Consider the following 22,855-nt stretch of genomic DNA (forward strand, 5'->3'; position numbering starts at 1 on the left):
GCTCAGTTTTCTGAACATGTTTGTATTTAAAGGACCTTTGCAGCAAACCCTCTGCGGGGTTTATAGTAGGCTGTTGATTTCACAATTCCTGCCCATACAATTTCAACAGAAACAAATATGCTTACCATATTATCATTTAATTCATTTAAACAATTTTATTCAGTAATTTAGTGAAATATTTGTCGCTTGTAACCGGTATATAATTCAACAAATAACAAAATAAACTTTGATTCTTTCTTTAGAGACTGCGTGAAAAAACGAAAATATATCTCTGAAGTACACGAATGTACAAAGTAACAATCGAACGCATTTTCTGTCTTGTCTTTGTCTTTTTCTTGTCCACCTGAATTTCGCTAAACATGGGCTTTTGGTGGTTTTTTTTTCCCAAATTGACTCGAGACTGAATTGCTTTTGTTTATTCCTTCGTGACAGTAGAAATGTATTGCTTATTTCACATTTCAGATATTATTTCCTGAATTTACAAGCTCTTTTTTTTTTTTTTTTACACTAATGAAAGACTCAAATTCCTACTTTGACCTTAAAATTACAAATGTGCACCGTTTTTCGATTCTAGACCAGGCAAAAAATAAAGTTTATAATTCATGATTTGTCCAACAGTTAGGGGTGATCAATGAAAGTTTTAAAAAAAATATGTTGGCTTGGTCACCCCACTACAATGTTTGATATGATAACCTGATCTGTAAAAGCCAATTTTTGATGAAACAAGACAAAGTACTATTACGACCATCTTATTTGTCGAATTTGATCATGTATATTTACCAGACTATCTCTAAGATTACCTTCATGGATCTACAATCTGTCGGTACCTGTAACTTGGCATTGAACAAGGTCATGTATTTCTCTGGCTGTTTATGACGTCTTAAAACTAAATCCATTAGATGTTAGATGTGTACGGATTGATAGTTTAGTCTTAGATGCAGGATTTTGTTTATTATTTGTTAGTGGCTTTGAACTAGCTTTCAGATAAATGCGAGTACTCTCAGATCTGTTCCTAGTGTCTTTTTGTTGTCGGGATGTACACGTACCCGACCAGGTCCACTTGTATTTTTGTCCATCTGATGAGTTAAGCCTTTTTCAACTGATTTTTATAGTTCGTTCTTATGTTGTACTGTTATACCACTGTCACACTTTAGGGGGATGGTTGGGATCCCGATAACATTTTTAACCCCGCCACATTATTTATTTATGTGCCTGTCCCAAGTCAGGAGCCTGTAATTCAGTGGTTGTCGTTTGTTTATGTGTTACATATTTGTTTTTCGTTCGTTTTTTTTTTAAACAAATAAGGCTGTTAGTTTTTTCGTTTGAATTGTTTTACATTGTCATATCGGGGCCTTTGATAACTGACAATGCAGTCATTGGCAATCATACCACATCTTCTTTTTTATATTCATCACGCTTTGAAATATATATATTTTATTCACATCCATGCATTTCAATGATAAATACATAAAAACAAATATATTTTACAATCCCAAAGTCTGATTGACCTGCGGAATAGAAGACATAGAACAACATACACATATATTGTTTATCAATAGTCGCTGTCCGCTATTACCAATATTTGTAAACTTATATAATTTTTGTTGCGCAATATTGAACCCAAAGAAAGATATGAAACACAAATAACTATTGCAAATACAAGGATTATCGATAATCATAAAATGCGTGTAACAGGTGTGAATCTTTAAGATCTACAACGATTAGGAAAGATGATGCACATCCTGGAATATGAAAAATTCAAAATCAAAAGTGATGATTTAAGCAGAATATCCGTGTAAAAAACTTGATAATGCTTTAATACGATTACACGTATTTCTATTCCGAGCGTATGCAATTCAAGAATGTTTTTTTTTAATTTACTGATATCAACTGCTAATTGAAAACGAATATGAAATTAAAATATTACATAACATTTTTATAACAGTACAGTGATCAAGATTTTAAAAGTCTTGTTTAATTTGAAATAATAAAAACAATAATACAATTGTCACACAATATTCAATACATTAGTTGGTTTATCATACAGATTTTTATATTGATGCTTAGAATGAAATCACACTTGATTTATCAGACAGTCATTTATTTTAGACGAGGGATAAGGCAATTCGTCATGACTCCTTAAATTCAAATATTTGAAAAAGAAGATAAGATAATCATAGCTCATTCTTTAGATGACAAAAAAAAAAAAAATACATATTTTGAAAAACTTAACTAAACCTTATGATAAGAATTGTCTGGATTTTTTTGCATCTTGTCCAGTTTGCGATCCTTCTGCATGCAATAAGATTCTCTCAGTTAGATATTTTTACATTGTTTTGTTTGATGACAACCAATTTGATTGATTTAATTTGCTGTTTGCTGCTTATCTGAATATAGTTAGTGGCTACATCGGTCCCTAGGACAACAACTGGCTACAATATTTTAACAATGGTATGAAGATGTATGAAAGTTTTTCAAAGCTAAATATAATTCAGTGATTATTTGATAGTCGGTTTTGACATGCGTCGCAAGTGCAAGTCAATTGACATATCGGTATTGTATTCAGTGTATCATATCCTATGTATTCGTCATTCTATTGATTACAAAAGATGAAAATTCATTTGCTCCTTTTGATGCCCCATAATGACATATAACACCGATATTCTTTTAAACTGAAATATATATAATAAGGGCTATTCAAAACTAAAATATCTGTCATATTATTATATTTTACAAAAAAAGAATGTAAAATTAAATATCCAAGTTCAGGAGCATGCCATTATCGACAGTATTCAGCAAATAAAAGTTAAAATTATCTTTTCGCTTCATTATCTGACAAAAGTTTGATCAATCTGCCATTTCCAATGCAAGTAGCAAGAGACAGCGGTGATCTGCCTTTCTTATCCCTTCTATAGATATTGGCCTTCTTTTTTATTAGAAGTTCAATCATTTCAAATCGGTAGTAAATCTCGAACTTTTTGAATTGCAGCACACATAACATAAGAGGGGTTACACCGTTACTGTCAGAGACATCAACATTTACCCCTTGGTCAATTAGTTTTTCTACATTTCTAAAATCTCCGTATTCACATGTTTTATGCAGCAAAGCTTGTGCGATGTTTCCCGTTGTTTCATTCCTTTCTTTCCAAAGTTTGAAAATCTTATGATAAACATCAAAACTTGATGGTCCTGTTATTGATCTTGTTTCAATTATTGCTCCTCGCTCTATCAGAAGTTTAACTAATGTATAGGATCCGTAGATGCAAGCAGCATACAAAGCTGTCTGACCAAACCGACATACTGAATTAACATTACGATCAGCTCCTTTATCTAGAAGAAATTTAGCAGTGTCAAAGTAACCTTCCCGGCAAGCATCATATAAGGCTTCGTTTAAATTGGCTCTACTTTCTAAAAGCATTTCAACTATTTTGTAATATTTCCTTTGGAGAGCAGCAAACAATGAAGTATATCCATATCGAACAATATGGGATGAACCTTGAACGTTTTCTATTTCATTGTCATCGCTAGTCAAGTTTACCTTTGCACCATATTTTAACAGAAGTTTAACTACTTCAGTGTGTCCTCTCCTACTGGCTAAACACAATGGAGTTTGTTCAAACCAAATACTGCCAGTCGAGTCCTTTGATTTAAAGAACATATTAGTGTTGATACTAATGATCATTGTTTCTTCTATTTCCCCGGTCATACATGCTCGGAACAGATATCGGTACTCGTCTTGTGTAATACTAAATACTCCTCCATCCTCTCCTATATTCGCTACATATACAACTTCGCCTTTTATGTGAAAATTGGAAGTATTTTCATTACGAAAATGTTTGCCTTCCTTACTTTGAAGAAAGTGCGATAAATTATCATTTCCGGCAATATCAGCTATTATCATAGGTGTGTATCCATATTCATATATGTTCTTGAAATTGGCACCATCTTGAAGAAGATTCTTAACCTTTTCAAATAGTCCTAGCCTATAAGCATAATACAACATGATTTTGTTAAAATTTGGTAGTTCATTTGTATAACCTTTTGATACAAGCAAGGTTGATAATTTTGTATTTCCTTTATCAAATACCGAAATCAAAGCTGTCTTATTATCATCCGCTGAGATGGCTATAGGGAACTTCATTTCTACCAGAAACTCTGATATATCATCAAGACCTTTATTCATTGATTCGAAAAGAGGGTATCTGCCATCCTTATCTGGTATGCAGTAATTTAAACCTTTGTCTAATAAAAGTTTAAATACTTTACTATTGTAAGCAATGTGGAGCAATGTTTTCCCGTGTTCCTCTTTTTGTTTAAAATCTGCTCCATTTACAAGCAGAGTTTCTGCTATTTTATCAAATCCAAGCTTGCATGCAAAGTATAAGGGTGTCTTGCCGTCCTTTATACAGTGATAGTTTAATGTTATGCCCGTTATTAAGAGTAACTCAACAATTTCATCGTAGCCATTATCGCATGCAATGCAAATAGGTGCATGTTCATTGTCTTCAATTTGGTTTACGTCAACATCTTTTTCTATAAGATATTTGACTGCAAAAATTGAGCCCTTTGTACATGCAAATGTCATGAGCGATTTCCAACCAAGTACGTTATCTTTTTTATAGCCTCGATCTACTCCTTTACATACAAGAAGTTTGAATACGCTGTGATAGTTGTTTTGTACGGCTATTATCAATGCTTGAATTATTCCTGCTCCCTCATTCAGTAACATATCAATAAGCTGCCCATTGCCTTGTTGACAAGCTGCAACCAAAGGCGTTTTGCCGTCTGTGTTTTCCATGTTTACGTCTGCATCGCCTTCGATGAGTGACTGGATAGTTTTAATGTCACCCCGCGTACATGCTTCATATAAAGGTGTCCACCCGAATGGTAGCATATTTCTGGTATTGTCTGGTGTTTGACATGTTTTTAGTAAATTAACATTTGAATTGTGTTGAGTCACCATGCTTACTATATTATCATTCCCAGCAATACGAGCAGCATGCAGGGCTGTTCTATCTTCCCAATCGTACTTGCATGTGTCAGCATTGTTATCAAGAAGCAACTTGGCGATTTGAGTATAGCCTTCCTCGCATGCAATGAATAATGCTGTTCTCCCCTGGTAATCGACACAATTTATATCGCATTTTTTGTTAATAAGAATTTCAACTATTTTGTCATGACCTCCATAAGTGGCTCCAATAAGTGAATCGCTACAATCACAAACGGTTGCCCCTTCGTCTATTAACAATCTTACGATGTTTTCATAACCACCTAAACAAGAAACATATAAAGGGGTACGATAATATTTATTTGGTTTGTTTATATCAGCACGAACCTCTAGCAGACGTTTAACTAAACCGTAATGACCGCAAATACATGCAGTATATAGTGGTGTTTCTCCATCAATATTAGTCTGATTCACCTTTGAACCTTTTTCAAGAAGAATTTCTACTGTCCCTAAATGCCCATCACGACACGCAGCTGTCAAAGGTGCGAACCAACCATTCCGAGCTTCAACATCAGCTCCAAAAGATATAAAAAGATCAACAAGTTCTTCATAACCTCGCAAGCATAAAATAATGAAGGTCGTATTCCCATTCTCGTCCTTTAAGTCAATAAATCGTCTTTTAGTGTCATCGTTGAAATCTTTTACAACATCTATAAACTTATACCTATATTCTTTATATCTCATTTGGACATTGTTCAAACAACAATGTATCTTTCCACTCTGAAGATCCGTTCGTAGCCTTTCATTGTATTTGTGTTCCTCTGTTGAAGGTATAACTATTGTAAACTCACCATGTGGTTTTTTTATCGACTCTAATTGTACACGTTCACATATAAGTTTATCATCTGCAAATTTTAGAATCGGTGCAATGAATGTTTTACCAAAATAACAACATAAAAAGTCAAACATTTTGTCGTGTATGACTTTGTATGCTTTATCTACTTTAATAAAGTAAGTGTCAACACACGCGTACAATTTGTCTTTAAGTATAGACCGAGATGTGTCACGACCTAATTTGCAACATTCAAAAATGTTCTTCAATTTCTTTTTTTCATCTGTATGTAACTCGTTTGAAACATCACACATTGATTCATCAACTCTGCCGTTATAAATAACGCATAGTAACAATACACAGAATTTCTCTTTATCAAAAGATTTCAGCTGATTCCATTCCATTTGAAATGTTTCATATGGACTATTTAGAAACTCTTTGATCTCAAACTTGACATGCTGTGAGTACAAGAAGCACATTATTGGGGAGAATTCAACATTTCCCAAAATATCTAACAATATTTTGTCATCCTTTTGCAGGTATTTACTGGCTATTTTTATTTTATCTTTAAGTGAATATTTAACTGTTAACTTGTAAACATCTTTTTTAAATAACTTAAAAGCTTCTTGAAAAGCTTCTTCATTAAACACTTCAGTACGACAAGTGGCTACTATTTTTGTTTTGCCCTGTACCAGAATACATTCAACAAACTCCACAATTTTAAGCCAGTTCTCAATTTCATTGATATTTGCTGTATATTTTCCACATATGTCATCTACAAAAAATACCTGACGAATATTTTGCTTGTATCGGCTCTTGATATCTTTAACATCAATACAAGGCTCTATTCTATACTCCTTTTCGTCAGATAACTTCAGAGCTATATTTTGTGCAGTCAGGGTCTTTCCCATGCCAGATACCCCTGTCAAAAGCAAGCAAGAATGGGTTTCTAGAACTCCTAATATATCTGCGACTACGTCTGTTTCGACAAAAAGTTTACTTTTCTGTTTCCATTGTTCAATTTCGGGTATATCAGCGTCTGTAAAATACTAGCATTTTAACGGATATGTCAAATTAAAATAAAAAAGCCAACCAGACCAAAAACAATTGATCTTGATATTTTATCATCGGCCCTCTAATTGTTAATTTGTCTATTTTCGGTATAAAAAAAAACACACAAAAGATAAAACTGGTATTGTTTAAATGCAAGAGGTCAATAAAACTATGTTACATAGTCAGTTATGTACAAGTAAACATTAACTATTAATTAGTCAGTATCACATAATGTATTTTTAACACGTGATTTATTCTTTAATCACTTAAAATAACACAAAAGAAACAAATACCATTTTGTTTCTCCTTATTGACAATATGTGGTACTCTTTGTCTTTTATTTGTTTGGCCTTCTTGTTTAAAATTGCCCTTCTGCATTTGGTCTTTCTTTCATTTTCTAATTTCCTTAAATTGTCATTACAAGTATCGACTCGGGTTACAGAGAGTTTCCTATTCCTGCTATGTTTGTGTTGTGTTTTTCATACTGTTTTGTCTGCTTCATTTTTTTTTTAAAATAATTTGAAAGTTTCTTATTGTTCTTTCATGTTCCAATGATTTCTGCTATCATTTATCTTTTAATTGTCAACTGATAAATTATTCTAATGGAATCACCATTAAATCTGTAGTCTTAGTAATCAATCATGGTGCATATAACTTAATGTTTGATGAAGGTTAATGTAAAACTCAAAACTTTTGCATAAATACACAATGGTTTTATTTTCTTTTTTTTTCTTGGATTTTGTGTTGTTGATATTTGTCAAGGTTTAAGTTTTGTATGTTACAAAGCATATAGAGTTTCTTTTTTAAAAGTTGTTGATGATAAAAATTAGACATACCATTTAAGGATCCATATTCGAAAAGTGTATTTCCTTGATGAGCAACTGTCTGCAAAAAAGAGAGGTCGACCAGCTGGCTTAAGGCAGATCAGAAGAATACATTTTTTGAAACAAAATTTCTTATAATTTGCCAAAATGAAGATTTTATTATGCTTTTTTCAAAAATATAATAAAACGAATGGGTCACCGTGCTTTTTTTCAAGCTATGTTCGAGTCGTTTAAAATTGCCTAAATTTGGTTTGTTTATTCATGAAAAATCACATTTGTGTGCAAAAATAATATTCTATGAGATAGAATTTTGAAATAAATTGTGAAAAGATAGGTTTCATAATATGTTTTAAGAAATTGAAAGAAAACATGGTGTCACCGAACATGTTTTCTTGCTACAAGTAAAAATTTGAAAAATCCCTTTTAGTCTAGTACAAATTTTGTACCAAAAGAGTTATATTCCCTTAAATGACTCATTTGGTGAAAAAAAAGGTTTAAAAAAAAACAACAAAAAAAACCGCTTAAAATTTTGATTAATACAATAAATCAACAAGTTTTCTTTGTATAAAAAAAACAGTCTCACCATTTATTGCAAATCTGTCCCCAAATTTGCAGATGTGGGCATATAACTAGACCGATTTTGAACTGTGATTGTACAATCCAAGATGGCGCTATACAATGAATCTACCTGAATTCAACTAGACATTCATACACTATAAAAGCAGGATGCAGATGTTCGTCAATAGACAAACAGAGTAAAATTTCAGAAATATCAAACTCCGAGGATACCAAAACGGAAAATTCTTAATCAAATTTCAAACTTAAAAAACTCAAACAGAGTCTTTTTCGGAAACATGACATAAGATTGTTTCGCTATACGCTTTATGTTTTTGTCAGTCATATTGTATATGTTTCACTACGTTTTTTAATATTAATCCAATTTCAGATGAACTTATTTTAAGTCTCTTATACAACTTTCTTGTTTAAATTATTCCTTGAAAGTGATATTAATACAGATCGAAGAACAAACAAACACATTAATGTTTCAAAGAAATGAATAAAATAATCAATCTTAGAGAAAAATGTGCAAGATTGTAAAACGCAAATGCATGGAATTTCAAGGAATATGCTAATTTATCCAATTGAGTACCGGCATCTTGTTAAGAATCATGTACGTAATATTTTAGTACGTTTTGATTGTAAGGAATCTGATTTCTAATCACAAGGCCTCATACAAAATATTTACGAATACGTAAATGTTAAATTTGAAATCGTGGCGTACGCACTGACATCATTATGACATGTGTTAATACTGAGGATTACTCCTCATGCCAGCTGCAACTGATCACAAGACCGTTAAATATCCGAGTCAGACATATTATTGCAAACACATGATGTCCACCAGCGAACATATAACAGATGACCCAAGGTTGCAGTATGACCAGCATTTGTTATATTGGAATATACATGATATATTTGAAAAAAAAGCGGTCGATTACAATAAATTGTGTGGTAAGATATTCTTTTGTACATACACGAGTAACATTATAATATGTCCCAAACCTCTTTTTATTTCCATGTAAATAGTTATCAAATGTCTACATAAGACTCATCATTGACGCTCTGATCAAAAAAGTTATAAAGCCAAATAAAACAAGTACAAAGTTGAATAGCATTGAGGATCCAAAATTCAAAAAAGTTGTGCCACATACGGCTAAGGTAATCTATTACTGGGATAGGAAAATCCTTAGTTTTTCGAAAAATTCAAGTAAAGTGTGAAAAAATATGATTTTTTGTCTGCTTCAAATATATGTAAAAGCGATACTGGGAAATATTCTTTCGCTATAAACAGTCATTTTTGTTCTATTAAAAAAGACTTTGATACACGTAAAATGCTAATTTACTTTTTGTTTTTTTCAATCTATAACATGAAATCAAACTGGAAAAAAAAAATGTCATTTCACCATTGCATTGCATGTTGTGGTTTTTAATTGTTACAATAATGTTTACAACAAGGCATATGGAATTCTTCGGAGATGGGTTATCAGAAGGTGTCTTTGTTTCGTTCTGTTTGCTGTAGGAATTATATTAGGAAAAATATACGCAAAAATTACATTGTCGATTTAGGTGTTATACCACTATTAATTCCCCCCTTTTAGTCCTGTTGAATTTGTATTTTCAAAACGTTTGTGCAGAATTTATCTTTTTTCAAATAGAGAAATACAAGGCCATTTCAATAGACAACATTTTACATAACATTTCTTTAAATATTAAACAATATCCATCATTGGAAACTAACCAATCAAATGTTCGCCTCTTTTTTTAACCTGTGTGGAAGGGCTAGTAAGGGTTACCCTGTAACCTCAAGTTTCCAAAATATTCTATAGAAACCCAAAATAAAACAAAAACAATTGCGATTTGGAATGGTTGAAAAATATGTTTATGATCTTATTTTTTTACGGCAATGTATTACCTACAACTGGTAAATTCAAGGAAATATTATTTTTCGTAAACAACTAGCCATGGATGTGATGCAACATGATTTGATGAGAATATGAAAATATTGATTTATTTGAAAAAAATCATCTTCAATTTTGAAAGAGAATTTTGAATGAGAGATCATATACTTCAAGTTTTATGTTATATGGAGAGCTAGAAAGGTTTCCACTAGAGATAAAGGTAATATTAAGAATGCTTTAATTTTGGCTTAAAATGAAAACAAACATGGTAGTTCTATGTATAAGCTTTTTTTCATAGCATGAGCATTGAGTGGACCTTAAACGTAAAAGACGATAAAATGTACTCTCTGAGTTTAGCCTAGTTATAACTATTTGATTTTGGGTAATTACCATACAGATAAGGGAAATCAATGACTAAACGTTTCTGTAAGTTGATTTCTGAATGTGTAACGAAATTTTTGCGTGAATTTGATGTTTTATTAGACTCTATTTCTTTAACTGTAAACACGGAGGTTAAGTGTAGGGTAATTAAAGATGAAAATATTGAAAGTCTTTAGTTGTTCTTATTAGTAGTATAATAGACAAGTATGAACACTTTACATGGAATTCGGTGTACCTTGGCGACAAAATGAAATTTCATTACTTTGGACAAGAGGCAATGCTGCTCAAATAAGCAAAGGTATCAAACACAAATCAAGATCAAACAGGGAGAGAGACGCTAAACGATTGAACGGGTGCCGCATGTGGAGCAGGATCTGCTTACCCTTCCGGAGCACCTGAGATCACCCCTAGGTTTTTGGTGGGGTTCGTGTTGTTTATTCTTTAGTTTTCTATGTTGTGTCGTGTGTGCTGTTGTTTGTTTGTCTTTTTCATTTTTTGACTGTCCCTTTGGTATCTTTCGTCCCTCTTTTGAAAACATGACAAGATTCTAACGCAGTATGACGATAATAAACAGACTGTAAGATGAAAGCGGGAAAAACACGGGGGACGAATATATTGTATCCGACGAGGTAATGCAGAGTGCTAATTTGATCTCACAGTGAGCCCCAGCAGTGTTACCTATAATTACCCAACCATTTCTTGTGCAGGATCAATAACAAAAGTAACCACACGCTTCAAAATGAAATAAATACAAGGGAAAGGTTAGATGGTAGAGCAGACCAAGACAATAACTTTGTAACAGTAAGTGTGAAGAAAGAAAATAATATGAAGACGACTCAATAAGATATGTTGCACCGAAGTCGATGATTATAACTGGTAAAAGTCGATGTAATGATAAACGTTATGGAAACGTGTGTTTTTTTTTAGACGTTCGTCAGACGGTGTCTTTATCATTGACAGGGAGAAAATGAAAAACATTATAGTTTTATGTAATCTGATTTATGATAAAAATCTAAGACATATATAAGGGGATGAGAATAGAGACGAATTTAACAATTTCATGATTTCCGTTGACCGATTTAGAGATGTTCGCCGCTCCGAGAATGAATATATAAAATCTAAATCGAGGACATTCCGCATATGGACAGGTATGCCTAGAAATGTTAGATGTACACGGGGTATTTTAAAAAGTATATGAATATATCGTAATGGAGTTATTGTAATATATCTAAAATGTAATCCAAATTCAACGACAAATTTCAGTAATGGATCTTATCTAGTTACATTAATTTGAAATCGTATAAAGGGAAGTTGAACGGTGATTCAGATGTTGTTTTTATTAATATAGCTGTGACAATGTGCACATAGCATTAATAAATATACGAAGAGAAACAAGAGCTTACTTTCAAATAACAGTTTTATGATAATTGTGAATTTGAATGGTTGTCATTTGTGAAATCTAAAGTTGACATCTGAAGATTATGTTATATGTATTTCAACCAATACTTTGATTGTTTAACTTTCTTCTAGATCAGTTTCTTCAGAAGTGGTTCAGAAATAGTGATAACTCGTCTCGTGGCAAATACTATAAGTTATTTAAAACTCTTTTTGGTTTTGAAAATTATTTATTACGTCTTCAACAGGATACAAAAATCTGGATTTCAAAACAAAGAGTATGCAACTTAAAATCCCCATGGAAACTGGCAGATGCTATAACATCGCTTGAGCCGATGGCATATGTACATTATGTAACGAATGTTTTGGTGATGGATATCATCATTTATATGTATGTATTTATACAAGTATTTTTACTGAACTTTGGAAAAAATATACCAAAATATTATACAGCATCCCCATCCGTACTGAAAATGCAAAAGATGCTGTCATTGTGTCACTGTCAGTTATTGCATTGCGTAATTTAGCTATATTTATCAAGAAACTACCTACTTTCATTTAGTAAGATGCATGTAACTTACAATTTTTATGATCTTCAGAGTACACCTTTGTTAGTAATTTTGTGACTATATGTTAATAAAGAATTGAATTGAATTGCTATTGCAACTTTAAATGCATAGCACAATGTCAAGAAAAGCACACAATGAGCGCATCAAAGTCAAACACTTAGCTTTTGACTTCAAGTACATTTTTAGCTCGATTAGAATAGAATATATTCAATCCTGAACTTTTCGTCTTTACCATTTATATTTTGTTGTCAGCTTATTACAAGCAGAGATCAGACCTTACTAAAGCTATAGAGAGCATAATTGGAACACACTAATAAAAGATAAAAAGCACAAGGGAATCTACAACAAAGCAATATTTCGAAACTCCCTTTCACATTTGAATTGGCTACATAATACTGTATTTGGTTGTTACTTACATTTTCAAGAGTTGAGATTCTTTTATCGTTGTGTCTTAATCTGTTTCTAATTTCTCTGAGCTCTGCATGAACTTTTGCAAACTCCATATCTGTTGATTTGCAAGTAACATCCGCATATTCCACCAATATTTGTATCTGTTGTCGGATTTCATTGACTAATTCAAGACCGATTGTTGTTCCTTGTAAAAAACCTGTACCTAGTAATATACAACATATATAGAATGAATAATCAAATATATTGGACAGGACAGCAAACACCAATAACCACCAAGATGGAGCACCTGTAAAATAGATTAGTCCTTTATAGCTCAGCATCTTGCAGGCATTTTGTAGGATTTTTCTGGGACGTGGAGTTTGGAAAACAATACATATAGAAAAAATAAAGCAGATCCATGTCTACATGCGGCACCCGTCATTTTATGCATAACAGGGAATGTTTAATATTATAACGCTGAGTTTCCTTTAATTTTACTTTCCCCTATAAACAATGATAAAGATGATGTTCTCCCTTTAAATAATTCAATAAAGTGGTGACTATGTTGAACTCATCCATCCAATTGAAATTGAGGTATGTTTCAAATGTCGTAACTACAATACCGCCCCTCCCCTTTTCCCAAATTGTACTGATTAAGAGTTGTTAGGAAGTTTTTGATGGATTTGGCTATTTTTAAGGTCGTTTTGGTAATATATTTCTTCAACTGTTGATGTCGTTATACATGCTTGACTTTCAAGTTATTAGCTTTGATAGTACTTAATGAAGATAAATTCAGAAAAGCCCTTCGGACACATAAATATTTATCATTTGCTATTTTCATTTTTTTACAGCACTGGATCGATCAGCTTGTGGACTAGACTATAGTTCACGAGGGTATCATCAACACAGTCGATAGTACGTCTGTACTGACATGATTTATAATAACTCTTTCTAAAATTGTCCGTGAATAAATTTATTTATTATTAGAAACTACGGTTTTTACTCCCTGAGGCAAGTTGATCTTAGATGAATTTCACAATTTTTTTATGTCTCTTTTGGTAATATAGCTCTTTAACAGTTTAGGTTCTTATACATCATTGGCTTTCAATATTCGGCTGTGAGCGTTCCTGATGCAGGTAAATCCAAATAGCGCATTGGACACATGCAATTTTTAACGTGTTGTTATTTTTTACAACACTGTGTCGATACCTCTGCTGGTATATATATAGCTCTTCAACTGTTTATGTTTTTATACACCCTTGGCTTTCAAATGTTATGCTTTGAGTGTTTCTGATAATATCCAGAAAAGCGCGTCGGACGCATGAAATTCATAATGTGTTTTTGAATGTTTTTACAGGTTTTGTTCTAACCTGGGCAACACGACGGATGCAACATGTTAAGCAGGATATGTGTATCCTTCCTGAACACTGACTGGAAATCACTCACAGCTTTGGCAGGGATAGTCTTGTACAGTCTTTATTTTCTTTGTGGTGTGTTGTAGACTATTTGTCTGTTGTTGTTTTTTTTCAGCCATGGCCTTGTCAGTTTATTTTCGTCTCATGAGTTTGAATGTTTGGTATTTTTGCTTCTGGTTTAAGAGATTTGACTATCGAAAAATAGCTGTTGTCTTCATTTGATTCCTAGCATTACTATTGATACGCAGAAATCGTATCCGAAACTAATATTATCATCCTGGAAGTTTTTCTTCTTCCTCCTATTAATGGTTTCAATGAATATTGTTGGTATAATTTGTACGTTTACTCAACAGCCTATAGGTTACAAAAACCCAGTATCTTGGTTGCCCAATTTCTGAGTATGAGTACCAGGATTTTAATAAATGACAAAGATATTACAAAAATAATTTAAAAAATTAAGGAAATTAAGGAAATGTTAGGAAAATAACCAAGAACACCTTAAAATAAGCAGATAGTTAAATACCATTTGTTCTCCATTTGTTTACTTCGGCGATGAATTGACTCTCTTCAGCTGCACTTAAGTTTAGAAGGTAGATAAAATCTTCTATCTGTTGTAATGACGAATAGTATTTTACTGCATCCCACTCTGTAAAATTGCAATGAGCCCAAGGATTTCGTATATTTGATCTAACCTAGAGTATATATAATATATATGTATATAGTGTCTACAAATAGCAATAATCAACATTTAATCTATCTAGGCGTGGATCAGTTTGTAAATAAACTGATGCAGTTACTTAAGAAAATGATATACGTGCCTAAGAATTAACTTAAACACACTAATGAGTTTTATACAATTGGTAGTTATATTTAATATTATTCACGCAATATTTCGCTTATATATATTAATCTGACCTCCTATACATTTCTAAGAATATCATTGGTATAAAAGCAGAATGACATTTGTAGAAAAATATAAAACGTTTCGCCCAAACAACAGATCACGAAATTGACGATGAAATAAAATTGAGAAAGGAAATGGGGAATTTGTCAAAGCGACAACAATCCGACCATAGAGCAGACAACAGCCGAAGGCCACAAATGGGTCTTCAATGTAGCAAGAAAAAATATGTATACTAGTTCAGTGACTTGGACGTCATACTAAACTCCGAATTATACACAAGAAACTAACATTAAAAAATCATACAAGACTAACAAAGGCCAGAGGCTCCTGACTTGGGACAGGCGCAAAATTGCGGCGGGGTTAAACGTGTTTATAAGATCTGAACTTTCCCCTTATACCTCTAGCCAATGTAGAAAAGTAAAAGCATAACAATACGCACATTAAAATTCAGTTCAAGAGAAGTCCGAGTCCGGTGGCAGAAGATTTAACACACAAAAAAATAAACCAAATGACAATAATACATAAATGACAACAGACTACTAGCAGTTAACTGACATGTCAGCTTCAGACCTCAATTAAACTGATTGAAAGATTATGTCTTCACCATATGAATGTCAGGCACATTCCTTCCCGTTAGGGGTTTAGTATCATACTATCATAACATATATGAGAAGAACATAACCCGTGTCATGTAAACAACTGTTTTTCTTTGAAATAAATGTGTTAAGTTCCGATGCAAAGACCCTATAAGTGAATCAATCTTAAAGCCAAAATATGCAATCTTTAATGACCTGACCTAACAGTATCGTAACTATATCCCTTCCTAGTAAGTGTGTTTAAAAGTTTTGTAAGCTTTTGAGGTGAATACTGACATTTTTGTGCTTTGTAAAGAATATTACCATAACAGATTGGGTGTGAAACACCTGAATGTATACGATATCTGCATGTTGAGTTATATTTACGAACTATTTCCTTATACCGATGATAAAATTTAGTAAATGTTTTGACTAGTTTGTGATATCGAAATCCATTGTGTAATAATGTTTCAGTAAAACATAAATTTTTCTCGCTAAAATCTAATACGTTGTTACATACCCGAGCGAATCGTCCAAGTTGAGATATATAAACACCACAATATAAGATTGTGACAAGGGAATGTCACCATTTAAAAATGGTTTATTAACGATAGGAAATAAAAAATCATCTCTTTTATCATAAAGTTTGGCATTAGGTTTCCCGTTAATGATATAGATATAAAGATCGAGGAAATGACAGTGGTCATTGTTAGTATATAAGACTAAAAACAAATGCAGAAATACACGAAAGTTAACAACTTTTAATTTTCTATATAGACCAATAGAAGAAGTTCCTATCACTGAAGACTTTATCACCTTGATATGCCACATGCAAATACAGTTGGTTAAATAAATGTGTCACGTAGTGTGCTAGAGGACTAATACGATAATATGGGTCATATAGGGTCTAAGCTTGCTGTCACCCAATATAGAGTTTATTGGTCTCATTAATATTGTATACCATCAGTAGCACTCGGTGTTACTAATAATACATGGTCTTGTAAAAGTTAAGATAGTTAATGATATGTACACTACATAAGTTCAATATAGAGGTACAAATTCGACTTGAAAAGTGAGCTTTTATTGGCAATCATATAGATAAAACTTAAGGATATAAAGACAAAAGTGTGCACTGACGAGTTTCTTAGTTTAGCTTTGCATACATAAATGTAGCAGATAAAAAACTTGTGGTAAAAAAGGTTGCAAAACCATCAAACAGAAATCATTCAAAAACTATGCACACTGTTATCATTTTTCTCGAATATTATAAAATCTCCATGTAAGTCATCGATTTTTCGTGCGCTTTTTTATATGAAACAAATTAACATTAATTGAAATTAGCAAGTTGTTAATGTCATTTTAAAAGTGACTTTATTGAATGAATATTTGTTACATTGCTCCGTTTATATATTAATCGAACTAGACAAATGTAAGATCTATAAATTAAAAAGTTACCGAATGATGTTTTAGCTATTGACTATGCGTAAATAGAAATTAAGTTTGGAGACAAAGTGGACAATATGCATCCGATTTTGGCTTACAATTTTGCAAAGGAAAAATGAACAAATCATTATTCTATTAATTACACTGGCTTTCCACTTTTTATCAAACCAAAAAATAAACTTAAAACACCCATAATACACGACAACGCATAATAGGCGTATGAAATACATAAACAGCTGCAAAGTGAGGATCAACCTTACTAAATGACAACACTGAATTGCCGACTGCCGAGTTTATTATGTCTCTGAAAAAAACAAAAAAGGAAAATCGCAAAAATGCTGAAGTCCGAGAAAAATTCAAAACGGAAAGTCCTTAATCAAGTGGCAAATTTAAATAACAAAACACATCAAGCGAATGGACAACAACTGTCATATTCCTGACTTGGTACAGGCATTTTCAAATGTAGAAAATGGTGGATTGAACCTGGTATTATAGCGTTAAACATCTCACTTGTATGACAGTCGCATCAAATTCCGTTTAAAAGATGCGTGAATAAAACAAACATAATAGGTAGAATAGTCAAAACAATGGTACAGCAGTCATCACTGTGTCACAATCGCGAAACATACAAATATTTAACAAAAAAAGCCCAAGGAGCATCTATCAAATTTAAAAAACACATTCATTGCTTCTTGTGTTTGACGTTAGAAAATGCATACGGCACATAGTAAGAAATAAAGGATAATTGTGTCGTTCAAAGTATTTAAAAAATATATAATTTCACAAGGGGAATGGTGGTATAAACGGTTAGAAAACCAAAAGTTATGTAAGAACTTGTTTCAGAAACAGACAGAGAGTTTAAATTATTCAGATGTTCATTAGAATTGTTCAGAATGCACATGTTGATAATACCACTACGCGAGTAAAATGATTTTGTCGTTCAAAGTATTTTCAAATTTATAATATAGCAATAACATAAAGACATATATATAATAGAACTATAACATAATGACGGGATCTTTAAATGTACATAGCCACGTCATATGAACCAAAGATAAAATGTCTTAAAGCAGCTGCATCGACACAGTCATTGTAAAATCATGCATTAGACTAATTAGAAATTTTCAAACCCTGAATATAGATAAATGTAAACTCTTACATTCCTTGCAACTATCTGCACGTTTCCGGGAAACTGGTCTATCTTGTCGATCATTCCAAGTAGAGCCGATGAATCGCACGACCCATCAAACGCTGTGTAATGTGACATGTGTGGCTGAAGGAACAACTTCGACAAATCAACAGCATTCTGTACTTTGTAGTCCCATAGAACTGTTCGAAAACCATGAGTTGTCTTGTTGTTATTAATTGCCTCATAATTTAGGTTGATATTTGCTGGGCCATATGTCCGTAGATGTAGTGGTTGTGTTTGTAAATCGATCTGATCAGTTATCTTTAGTGAACCATAAAGGTTAGTAACAACCGGGTCTACATATTTTCTCAAAGCTGGTGATAATATACTGTGCACACAAATTCCAACCACGAGCCATCTTTTTCTGTTGTCATCCAAGTCATCTGGTGGACCTAAGGAAATATTTGTTACTGTTTTTTAAGATGCTTGACATTAAGAACGAACGTACAGAAATTGTGCGTTTTATTTTTGTATTAATTTGCATTTACTATTTGTTATTGTCTTTATCTATGATAATCGTGCAGTATTGCTGAGTTGGGTTATTCTAAGATTTTGCACCATTTTTAAAAAATGTATTCAACAACAAAAGGAACAACGCACCACTTTCGTTAGTTTTTTTTATGTGCATTTTGTTATGTTGCATATTACTTTTTTAAAAGCATTTAAAGGAATCAAAATAAGACACAAATCAAAATCGAATTGTCTTAATTTTAATGTTCGACATCTTAAAGAAAAAAGAAGATCTTGCTGATTTTGTAAAACATAATGTCGTGTGTAGATGTTCACATAAATCGATATCTAAAGTGAATTTGTTTTTTAGTCTCATACTCGAAATTTTGTCTTATGATCAATTTAGAATTGACTTATTGCAGACTTGTGATTTGATTTACTTTGAGGTTGAAATTGTCATTGTGTACTTAAATGAAATTGTCCCTGTAAATTCTGCATGAATGTGAAGGTAATGCTTGAAATATAATTTATAATATATTTCTACAACTCTATAGCAAAACAAGAAAGTGCAACAATTTGGTTGTTGTGGTATAAAATGAGAAGAACTACTGAAATCGACAATACAGTAGGTTTACGATTTCCATAAAAAATGTGTTGAAAGGATTTGTCTGTATACGGACTCAGTAGTGACAACATTTTTGCTGTTTCAATGTTTCAAGATATTAACAGAAAGCCGTATATACTTTAATTTACCATGGTTGTGTAATATTCGCTAATGTGACATTTTTACTGAGTATTGATTCGCATGATGGTCAATGCATAAATAGCAATGGATGCTTACGCTTTCGAAGCACCCAGTTTCTCTCACATTTAAGAGTTCGTCGGATCCCATCGGTTTTTAACATCATATGAAACGTGAAATTTTCAAAAAGTTGAATATATGTTATATCCTTGAATGGCTTTATTGTACCTTAAAAGAAGTGAACATGAACATTTTTTTTTTAAATTCTTTATATAAACAAAATCTTTATAAATGTACTGATATTGAATTATTAACTTCCAAGGCACTAATTTGCCGATACTTTCCGGTATTCAGTGACCTTAACCTTTCGTGTTATCTTCGGCTGCCGCAGAGCGCAAGTGTGCGGGACAAACCGTGATGATAGAATGTAAACAAACTTGCTGTGGAAAGTAAATTGTTATAACTTTGTTAGTCTTGTATTATTTTAATTTTAGTTTCTTGTGTACAATTTGGAAATTAGTATGGCGTTCATTATCACTGGACTAGTATATATATGTTTAGGGGCCAGCTGAAGGACGCCTCCGGGTGTGGGAATTTCTTGCTACATTGAAGACCTGTTGGTGACCCTCTGCTGTTGTTTTTTATTTGGTCGGGTTGTTGTCTCTTTGACACATTCCCCATTTCCATTCTCAATTTTATAACAGATTATATCAAAACAAATTAATGCAACAAATAATTGAACAACTGCAAGGAAACGTTCAATTAACTAATCGGAACACATGAAAAATATAAAAAAAATCATTTGTCATTGCGCTTTCAAGTCAAGTATTTTTTTCACGTTTTGCACGTGCTGTGATTTTGTTATTGATCAATATTATGATCCATTAAATCTCTTCAAAATACTCCAAAGTTGATAAGCGTGCGATCAACATTCACTGATATATCATTTGATGATAATTCGTTATAGATCGTTTCATATGACTTGAATGGAGCTTTGATTTGTCGTCTTCTCAATTGATTTTTGAATTTTGTACATCGGTAGACAACTGTTGCCTTGAGTTTTTTTAAAATGACAACATTCATACCTGTATGTGACGAATATTCTACATGTAGTTCACTCATTCTTCTTTCTAAATCAAAAGGTATAGAGCTCTGTATCGGTGCTGGTGCCTGATTAGCCATGTTTACCTACAAAACGAGCATTTTAAGTTTCTGTGTTTTGCAGTTAAAAAAGATTTATCGATCGTCCCTTTGTCTCTGTCGCTATGCTTTGCTCTTTTTTAATACAATAACTGACGTCGATTACGTTGATCCATCATAAATAACTTTGACAAGGATATATCACTGACGTCATAATGATTGTACCGAGGTTGATAAGTTTGATCCGGATTAATCAAGTAAATTTTGGGTTTTCTTGTGAAACAAAGAAAACAATTGATTCTATCATAACAAGGCAAAAAACACAAATATAACCCGGTTTTCTTGTGAAACAAAGAAAACAATTGATTCTATCATAACAATGCAAAAAACACAAATATAACCCGATAAATAGATCATCTGGTTACATGTATCTGCATTTTTGTAATGTAAAGTATAAGCTGAACGACACTATATGAAGCCTATTTGAACTCGTTCGATGCGGTCACTCGACCAAAGGGCTTAATATTTTGACCATCAGCTAATATTTACAAACACCAATATTAGTGGAGCGGCGAATGTTGAAAAAGTCGCTTAGTTTGCGATTTTAAATTACCTAAATACCTCATGGAATTTTTAAGGTTTTAAATAGTCTGTCGACTTTTCAGCTTTAGGAAAATGTTTGTCGTAAATATCAAATGTGGTACAATTGGCGTTAAAAATAGCCTTTACTGACGTTACCAAATTTGCATCGAATACCCCACTGCTTATTCGGTAGAAAAAATTCATAACAAACCCGTTCTAAAAAATAATTAGTAAACGAAATTGGTAAATACAGTTATTCGTGAACTTTATACAATATAAGGGCATTTCCAAATAGTCCTATACGTAAAGCACAATGCATTTGAAAATGGTTGAAAATAAAACTGAAAAATCATCTTTCTGCACCCAACATTATTCGCACGTGCAGTATAGGTGTATTTTAAAGGCGCAATAGTAAGGTCGCTTTATAATACTTTTATCGACCTGATTTCCTTTTTGAAGTTAATTAATAATAAGATAGATATTTGGCTAAATATATGCTTTTTATCTAGATTTTAAGTCCGAATATTTGTCACAGATTTACCGACATTGTTGTGGTTATAATCCCACTTTCATCGATTTAGCGAAGATCATTTGTAATCATTTTCAAGCGTTCATTTTTTAATTTCCAAAGCCTTGTGATAAATTTATGTTGTTTGGTATTGTTGGTTTTTTTTTTTCTTTTTTGTTGAATTTAACTGGGAAAGTGAATACCACTGTTGGGTTTGTTTGGTTTTCAGGTGTGTTTAGATTAATTTTTTTTTCAATCAAATGGACAATTAAAAAGTCTTGTTAAGACTGGTCCCGACAAATGCCAAAAAAAGGAGAGTGGATGTTGGTGTTGACAAATGCATTATCTGCGATTCTCTTGTTGTTGAAGAATTTTTAATAACATCAACAGAATCTGGAATACAAAGTCTGATATTTGCTGCAGCAAAGAGACGTGATGATTTGTTCAGTTATTTTAATGAATTCTGCAATGAAACAACAAGTGAATTACCCGTATTTAGGTAGCATAGGTCATGTTATAAAAGCTACATAACTAATAAGAATTTAAAATCACTATCATCATGATCATGTTCTTTAGCCGTAAAGAAATCACCAGGTATAAGTTCCGATTTATCTAATTCTTTGGTGCATGAAAATATTGATTACAATACACCAAAATGTATTATTTGCCGAAAAATGTTTCAGAAAAGGATGAAAGTATAACATACAATTTCATCTGCTGAAAGGTTCGTCAATCTTAAAGATGCTTCTGTTATAGCATTTGACGCTGAAATAATTAATCGAATATAGCAAGATAATTTGCTCAATAATGCAGTGTATCACGCAACATGTCTGACCACATACTTGGCATATATAGACCAAAATCCACTGATAAATATGCGTATGATTTGGTATTTGAAAGAGTATTTGAAATTACAGACAGAGACCTTATTCGTGAAAAAAAGTCTCTTGTATTCTCATCACTTTTGACAATGTACCAGTCTTTTTAACCTGATAAAGTAAGTAAGACATACTGTAATTCCTCTATACTTAAGGCTTAACTTGAGTAGCACTACAG

At 32.4% G+C, this 22,855-nt stretch overlaps 1 protein-coding gene across 1 annotated transcript in view; it reads right to left on the bottom strand.

Moving 5' to 3' along the window:
* Positions 1 to 1,959: 1,959 nt before the first annotated feature.
* LOC139497998 (uncharacterized) overlaps positions 1,960 to 22,855 on the bottom strand; it is a 30,284-nt gene continuing 9,388 nt past the window's right edge. Inside the window, exons 2-7 of the mRNA XM_071286265.1 lie at positions 20,655 to 20,757; positions 18,348 to 18,769; positions 14,790 to 14,958; positions 12,878 to 13,074; positions 7,670 to 7,718; positions 1,960 to 6,819 (exon numbers count right to left, since the gene is read on the bottom strand). Of these exons, the coding sequence (XP_071142366.1) occupies positions 2,813 to 6,819; positions 7,670 to 7,718; positions 12,878 to 13,074; positions 14,790 to 14,958; positions 18,348 to 18,769; positions 20,655 to 20,751 (4,941 nt within the window). The 5' untranslated portion in view covers positions 20,752 to 20,757 and the 3' untranslated portion in view covers positions 1,960 to 2,812. The remainder of the gene's footprint in view (positions 6,820 to 7,669; positions 7,719 to 12,877; positions 13,075 to 14,789; positions 14,959 to 18,347; positions 18,770 to 20,654; positions 20,758 to 22,855) is intronic.

This window comes from Mytilus edulis, chromosome 12 (genome assembly GCF_963676685.1).
Source record: "Mytilus edulis chromosome 12, xbMytEdul2.2, whole genome shotgun sequence".
Taxonomy (NCBI): Eukaryota; Metazoa; Mollusca; class Bivalvia; order Mytilida; family Mytilidae; genus Mytilus; species Mytilus edulis.